The sequence below is a fragment of the Aulostomus chinensis genome, chromosome 18 (genome assembly GCF_037954235.1).
Source record: "Aulostomus chinensis isolate RoL2024-O1b breed Wild chromosome 18, RoL_Achi_v1.0, whole genome shotgun sequence".
NCBI lineage: Eukaryota > Metazoa > Chordata > Actinopteri > Syngnathiformes > Aulostomidae > Aulostomus > Aulostomus chinensis.
Window position 1 is genome coordinate 10210752 of NC_141337.1, and position 7958 is coordinate 10218709.

The window sequence follows — 7958 nt, forward strand, 5'->3', positions numbered from 1 at the left end:
CCAGATGAATAATCAGTACGTTCTATTCAGAGTGTGCAGCACCGAGGTGCTTGATCATGCCTCATTAGAAAGCAAATAGAGACCTCAGCTTCTAGCTCTCTGCTGCATTCTACCACCGCTAATGCAGACCTAATCAAACCAGGGAGCCGTCAAGATTCCACTCAGGACGCCACTGACTGCCATTGTGGTGAACCAAGCTGCTTCTGGAGGGAAACTTTGTGTCTGAGTGTGTGTGTGTGTGTGTGCGTGCGTGTGTTTGAAGTACCGAGGTAAGTCATCAACTATAGCAGAATATGTGTATCATTGACTAAATACCGTGATAGTATGTGTTATCATGTGTCATTTAAGTAAACCTGAACTGTTTACACACTTCCACAAAGTTTTCTTGTTGTTTTGGTTTTTTGCAGAGTCCTGCCAGGAGCCAAGGGCACTGAAAACACCACTACTACTACTACTACTACTACTACTACTACTACTACTACTGCATCATCTGCGGAGTGATGAAGGCTCTTTGCAGATGCACTGAAAATGAATGTTGCCTTCATTTCCCTCTTCCTCAGCAGTACATGCTGACCTCCACGCAGAATTCCATCTTCATGCCATGATTTTCAGAAACATACAAAATCACGATACATCCTCGAGAAACAAGAGCAACTAGGTTTGTAGACTATTATTCCTCACATGTCTAGTTCTAGATAAAACCCTTAATGCCAGGAAGAACAGGTTAGCAGGCCCCACAACACTTAACTCCTCCCCACCTGTAAAGGCTGCGTGACTCAGCTGCACAGGAAGCCGAGCAGCACCCTACTGGCTCAGATATTTTCCTGGCAGTCTCTTACATGCAGGAAATTAGGTTGGTTTTTTTTTGTTTTTGTTTTTCAAAACTAAAAGCAGCAGGTCAGACTTGAAAGGTCACGGGAGCTTATTTTCTTGTTTCAAGCGAACCACAAATTCCACTTAGAGACACAAAAACTTGTAGCACCAACACAGATCTGAGAGGGATTAATTATCTCTGGACAAACACTAGACAAAGTTTAACATAAAAGACTGGAAGATTCTGGTCGCGGATTCATTGCAAAACTTCAAAAACCGCAAAACACCAATTAACCAGCCTCAGACATGAAGATATGTCACTCACTTGTGCAGCAGATGGTTTTCTTACCGGGGAACACTGGAGTTAATCCACGGTGGAAGCCCCTGGAGTGAAGCCAGGATGTTTCGGGATCACCTGCTGGGTAGAGCAGGGATGCTCTGGATTAGGAATCGAAGCCTAATAACCAGCTTTTACAAGAAAAAATAATCAGTTGAATCCAAATGTTTGATGGAGCCTACGAGCAGATACCGGAAGACCTCAGAATTTTATGGCGCCATTTTTTCGTTCACCTTCCGGTTTTATGACTCAGTAGCGACTAGCCTGAAAGTGCAGTGCAGCAGTAGAGCGCCGAAATAGGCAAACAAGTGCATAACATAAGCCAACATAAACATTTTCCACTCCAAACTTCGCAGTTGTTGTTTTTGCTCGACAATGACCACAAACTTCTACCAGGCTTCATCCTCCCTACCGCCATTTTTGCAGTGACAAAGGCGGCGATAACATCATTTCTAACATCACGAACTTGATGTTGCAATCGCTGAAACTCCTCCAATGCAACAAACCTTCACTCACACACGTCATGATTATAATCAAAATACTTGGAAACGCACATCATTCTGAGACTGTCTGACGAACTGTGTGTGTGTGTGTGTGTGATCGCGTTTGTGGTTTCCACGGCACGCAATTTGAGTTCTGTTCCACGTCTTTGCTCACAGTGCTGCCTCTGCCGGCTGGAAGTTAAACGAACACCGCAGAAAAAAACGTCCCTCTCCATCATTATTATGACTTAAAAAATACACCTTTAGACTTTAAATTTGTAATATAAAAGAAAAACCTCGTGAATGTTGCAGGTTGTGTGTAATGATTTGGAAATTTGTATAAAATACAACATAAGAAAGGGCAGCACGGTGGTGCAGTGCTCAGCGCTGTGGCCTCACAGCAAGAAGGTTCGGGTTCGAGTCCCGGCTCCATCACAGGATCTTTCTGTGTGGAGTCTCCATGTTCTCCCTGTTCCTGTGTGGGTTCTCTCTGGTACTCCAGCTTCCTCCCACAGTCCAAAGACATCAAGAGGGGACGAGACTGATTGATATTCTAAATTGACCATAGGTGTGACTGTGAGCGTGAGTGGTTGTCTGTCTCTATGTGTTGGCCCTGTTGGAATGGTGACCTGTCCAGGGTGAACCCCGCCTCTCGCCCATCGACGCTGGGATAGGCTCCAGCCCCCCCGCGACCCTTAATGTAGGAAAAAGCGGATGGACAACATAAGAAATGTTCTGAATTCTGCCATTTTATTTCTCCTTCACCCTCATTTGGACGGGTGATGCAGATGGGAGGTGAAAGCGCGACTCCCGCGTTACGCGCGTTTCTTTTCTTTTTCATTTCATTTTTTTTTCTCTCTCTGATTCCAATTCTTGATTCCCGCACCGTCTGAACTGTCAGGATCTCATCTTGGCGCAGTTTAAATCAGCTGCAGCTGTAGGTTCGACAGCAGACGCGGATCGCAGGAGAGAGCCAGTCCCTCTCCGACGCTCAGAGGGTGACCCTCCTCCGCGCCGCTCGTGTGCGTCCTTAAACACCTCAGCCCTCCCTCCATAAGGAGACACTCAGCGCGCATCACGCATCACGCAGCGCGCAGGAGCTTCAGGCGCAGACACGCGCTCCTCTTTCCTTTACTTTCTTTTATCTGTCGCGTCATTTACTCCCCGTCTGTACTTCTGTTATGGCGGTTGTTGAATGGATGATGCATATTGCAGTGAGATTTTCCACTTCGATGCGGCTGAGAGAAACTTAAGGAATACTTGAGGATGTCATAAAGCCTTCCATTCTTTCAGAAGTGGCGTTTTACGTGTACATACGTTTCTTTTCCTTTTTTTGTCATCAGTGAGAATCGTTGCAGGTAAGACTTGTTGACGTGAGATGCGCACGTGTTTAATACACGCGGTACACAACAATACATGGGGTTACAATTCAAATTGGAATGTGATAGCAGCCTTTCACATGATTTGATATCCCATCATGAAATCAGCTGAGTCCGACCACGGATGGTTCGCTGTTGTTCGCTGACTTGATATCCTTCGCGCTTTCCATGAGCTGTCTTTGTGTGATTCAATAAAATCATTCCTTCGGCTGAATATTAACGTTCCATCTTCAGCCTTCTCGAAACAACACCTGGAGACTGGGTGAACTGCCTCGTGCAGTGAAGTAGAAAAAGACTAAAAGCGAAAACTTGCAAAATGGTGTTTTTCTGACCCTGTTGACTGCCTTTTTAGTTTGTCTTCTGCTGAAATACACTTGTTGCACGCGCAAAACGTGTTAAAAATTAACTCCATAAAACTGTAATGCTCATATCCTAATTGGTGTGATATTTCAACATAGCAACAGTGGAGAGATTTCTATTTATTCATTTTTTTCCCTTGTCTTTTGCAGCTTATTGTGTTTGTTTATCTTATTCAAGACACAACATGTGGGTTTCCAACTGTTGCATTATGCAATATTCTGTCTCTCCACTTGACTCACACACAAGCAGACTAATATTTTACTCCCTCTGCAGAAATAAGAGCGATCCATCTCACCCTGCCGCCATGCAGATCGCGAAACTTCTTATGTTACTGGCACTTAAACAGCATCGCCTCCTGTGTTCACTGGCAGTGACAAACACTCGACTGCAGCGAGGCTATTGGCGGTGCAGTGATTCCCCTCGTTCAATTACTTAGGCTGGGATTAATTTACATCCCTGCCCACCCCTCTTAATAAATTGAAAAATTGTGTCAGCATAGATTTCAGTCTAACCTGTCACAGCTGATCATTTAGCTGTACGTGAAGGGCAAACCCTCTCACCGCCGCCACCACCAACAGCGCCGCCAACACCCGGGGGAAATATTACGTCTGGAATGTGTGAAAAGTGATTTCCCTTGATGGCAATGGCTCGCCAAATAAACCATCGGGTATTAAAGCTCTGGCTAAGCTTCAGGTGCGCATTCGTACACAAGCTATCAATCAGGTGGGTTCTCCAGAAAGAGGATTCAGACACAAAATCTATATGATAATCCCTGCAGGAGCTCCCTGCCAGGGGGGGGGGGGGGGGGGGGGGGATTAGAAATGGACACCAGCTAAAGTGGCAGATAACGTTTATATTTACAGCAAAATACCATGTGATAGCCGCCGATTAGCACACCAGCATCTGTAAGGAAGTGGTCTGATAAGAAGGAGGAAATAAGTTAATATTAATGATCTTCCTCAAAATCATGAAAGAAATAGGAGTTGTTTTGAATCGGGATTATAAAAGAGAGGTCATTTCTGTGTCTGCATGTGTGCAGGTGTGATGTCATAATCCACGTGAGGTATCATGGACTCCTGGATCTTCCCATCGTCCCCTCCCAACCTGTCAGAACACCTCATGTATGACAGTTTCATGGAAGGCAATGAGTCCGACCCCCAAAGGAACCACACGGACCACAGCTTCAACCGAACCAGCACGGTGGTCATCACTTGCATGTACTTCCTGGTTTGCACAGTGGGGCTGTGCGGGAACGCCCTCGTCATCTACGTGATCCTGCGCTACGCCAAGATGAAGACAGTCACTAACATCTACATCCTCAACCTGGCTGTAGCCGACGTGCTCTTCATGCTGGGTCTGCCGTTCATCGCTATCCAGTTAGCTCTGGTCCACTGGCCGTTCGGTCCGGTGCTCTGCAGGGTGGTGATGACTGTTGACTCCCTGAACCAGTTCACCTCCATCTTCTGCCTGATGGTCATGAGCATCGACCGCTACCTGGCTGTGGTGCATCCCATTAAGTCCACAAAATGGCGTAAACCCCGCATGGCCAAGACTATCAACTTGGCGGTTTGGGGGGTGTCTCTGATGGTGAACCTGCCGATTGTCATCTACAGCGGCGTGATCACAAAGCACGATGGATGTTTCTGCACCATCGTGTGGCCTGAACCTCAAGAGGCCTACTACACAGCCTTCATGTTCTACACCTTCATCCTGGGCTTCTTCCTGCCCCTCATGGTCATCTGCCTCTGCTACTTGTTCATCATCATCAAGGTGAAGTCGTCTGGTATCCGCGTGAGCTCGTCCAAGAGGCGGCGCTCGGAGAGAAAGGTGACACGGATGGTGTCTATCGTGGTGGCGGTGTTCGTCTTCTGTTGGCTGCCTTTCTACGTCTTTAACGTGACCTCGGTGACGGGCACCATCAGCACCACGCCCATCCTCAGGAGCACCTTTGCGTTTGTGGTGGTTTTGGGTTACGCTAACAGCTGCGCTAACCCCATCCTCTACGCTTTCCTGTCTGAGAACTTCAAGAAGAGCTTCCAGAATGTTCTTTGTCTTAAGAAGGTGGGCGGGCTGGACGAAGCAGACCGCAGTGATAGCCGGCAGGATAAGTCTCGCATGGTGACTGACCCCATGGAGACGCAAAGTACTCTGCTGAACGGGGACCTGCAGACCAGCATCTGAGAAGAAGAGAAGGAGGAGAAGGAGGAGGGGAGGAGGAGGATGACATCTCTGAGATCACATCAAACAGGACATTATTAAGTATTAAACAAAGACCTCAGACATGTCAGAAATGCTCCAACAGAAATGAAATATATACAGGATTTCTTCAACTGTCGGGTGTACTAATCTATAATAGCATAAAAGTAAATGATGTTTGCTTTATGTGGTTGATGAAATCTGACATGTTTGTAGTTTGAGGTAGAGCAGACGCTCACCAATGGTCCTTTGGGTTCACTTATTAGCTACCTGTGACGTGTAAATACAATAAAACCGTGTCTTTATATGCTGTAAAATAGTAATAAAAGCTCTTGAAAATATTTAGTAGGGAAGCTGAGACGGTTCATGCTTGAAATTAGTTGTTTGTTTGTTTTTTTAAAAACTGGAGCCCACAAGTTTTTTTTTATTGCATTATCTTGAAATAAACCTTGCTCTCTCACGATAATTAATTATTCGTAGAAAATTTGCTGCTGCTTTCATAAGATAACGAGATGAACTTACCCGCTTCCGTGAAAAAAACAAACAAAAAAACCCGATTTATTTCGAGATGATGACATTAAAAAAGTAAGAACGAGCACAGAAAGTCCACAAATTCACAATCCTATTTTATTTTTTGTCTATACATACATCAGAAGATCTTACATTTTAGTGTCATTTCATACCTTGTAAATAATTCACGAATGTCAGTGCCATCGATTCAGTTATGAAGCCGTTTGACCCGATTAGACATGTTGTATGTCAGCGTGAATCACGGCCAAATGTGTCTCTGCGCCATTCTAGCCACACATGTGATTTATGGAAAGCGTTCATAGCGGAGGAGAGGTCAATACACAGTGGAACCAAAGCGCTGCTATCAAGTATATATGGCTGTTTATATCATGTAACTTGTGCTGATGCTTCACTCATTTGGTTGGAGAACCTGCTTGTGAGAAAAGAATCTGGATGATGAATAGAACATGTAAATCCATTATATTTTTGAAATCGACTTTGAATATCAAACATTTTTCACATGATATTTGATCTTCTCCAGGGATGTAAGGTGAGATCTCAGGTCATCTTGTATCCAACCACCATTTCCTGTTTTAGAGGAAAACTAGGGGATCGTTTCTCTGGGATCGGTTCCGTTTCACGTTCAGTTGGGTATCATTTCAAATGTTTACTCCTCTACTTTATCTTTGAACGTGTCTTCTCGGCCTCTCGTGAGCTGCTTTAGAACATTTATATGCTGACACAGACTCATCCTCCTCTTGTAATCCTCAGTCGTTCACAAGGTCACATTTCAAGTGCGGTACCTTTTTCTTTTTTGGATTTTCTACTTTGAGAGACATGAATTTGAGAAGGGCTAGAACACTTCACCCTCAAAAGAGGCTTGGGGTGTTTTTCACATCGCTGTTGTGCTGCTTCAGGGGTCCAACTCCTGTGTCTGATCTGTATCTTTACTCTCTGTTCTATTCATTAAACAAGCGACAGACGATGATTAATGTGCAGGGTCTTGAATGTGTTCTCTCACACACACACACACACACACACACACACACACACACACACACACAGACACACACACACACACACCAGGAATGACTAATCAAATTCCGTATTCAGTCTCTACAGTACATCTTCATCTTACCTTGACTCTTATTACCAGTGAAGGATTAAAAAAAACAAAAAACCACACACCTTCATGTAGTGTCCTATATTTCCATAGCAACAGTGACACAGAGTGTCCGTCCTGTTCATTAGCATAACACGACAGAGATGAATCTGGACACAAATGACCAACATATTTGGCTGAAGACCATCTACCATCCATCAAAATTGAATGTATTCTGGTGCTTTATTTCTAAGCGTGAGCTCGGACCAACGTAGCAGCAGATATTGGAACATTGTTAGTTACTGCAGGCTGCAGATGCATATGCTGTACGAAGGTATCCAGCGCAGAGATGTCGCCAAACAAAAAAATGTACTTTCCTTACAAGGATGTTTAAGATTTTATTCATCAGTTGTTGCTTTTGTTGAACAGATGCATATTTAAAACTACTGATTTTCTACTTGCGGTGTGCTGCACTTGTTTCAGATTGTTGTGCTTTTTTTTTAAGTTTAATTGACTTTTTTTTTGGTTTACAACTGCAAGTTTGATGGAGTAAACAAGACTTGTGTATAGTTACGTTGAAACTAAATAAAAGTGGTGCAACTTTGGCGTGCTCCTCCGTGTGGGGAAACAAGTTTGATGAATCAACTGAATATTCAAGTCAATAAGCAACAAATAATGTATTTCTATTATATGGAAATATATATTAACATTAAATTCAAGTTTGGAAATCCCAAAGCAGTATGTTAAAATCAATCACACATGTATACAACGATGCTATG

At 44.2% G+C, this 7958-nt stretch overlaps 1 protein-coding gene and 1 long non-coding RNA gene across 13 annotated transcripts in view; one reads left to right on the plus strand and one right to left on the minus strand.

Annotated features, from left to right (window-relative positions):
- The window catches only part of LOC147245080 (uncharacterized), a 112491-nt gene extending 110742 nt beyond the window's left edge, over window positions 1-1749 (minus strand). For 4 of the 11 annotated variants that reach the window (XR_015110188.1, XR_015110189.1, XR_015110184.1 and 1 more), the window contains exon 1: window positions 1163-1378. This is a non-coding gene — a long non-coding RNA (uncharacterized LOC147245080). Of the gene's footprint in view, window positions 1-1138; window positions 1386-1656 lie in introns of those variants that run through there. The other 7 variants (XR_015110179.1, XR_015110180.1, XR_015110181.1 and 4 more) reach the window with 5 other exon arrangements.
- A 943-nt stretch (window positions 1750-2692) lies between these two features.
- On the plus strand, window positions 2693-7363 carry LOC147245082 (somatostatin receptor type 2-like). 2 transcript variants are annotated; one of them, XM_086184070.1, is made up of 2 exons: window positions 2693-2990; window positions 4411-7363. In XM_086184070.1, exon 2 carries the CDS (start codon window positions 4440-4442, stop codon window positions 5550-5552), a length of 1113 nt encoding a protein of 370 aa, XP_086040196.1. In that variant the 5' UTR covers window positions 2693-2990; window positions 4411-4439; the 3' UTR covers window positions 5553-7363. The 2 variants fall into 2 exon arrangements, with proteins under 2 accessions (XP_086040196.1, XP_086040197.1); XM_086184071.1 differs by lacking the exon at window positions 2693-2990 and adding an exon at window positions 3965-4094.
- The last annotated feature ends 595 nt before the right edge of the window (window positions 7364-7958 follow it).

What these genes read in the sequence shown, in the direction of transcription:
- LOC147245082 (XM_086184070.1), top strand. Translation starts at nt 4,440, where the DNA reads ATGGACTCCTGGATCTTCCCATCGTCCCCTCCCAACCTGTCAGAACAC.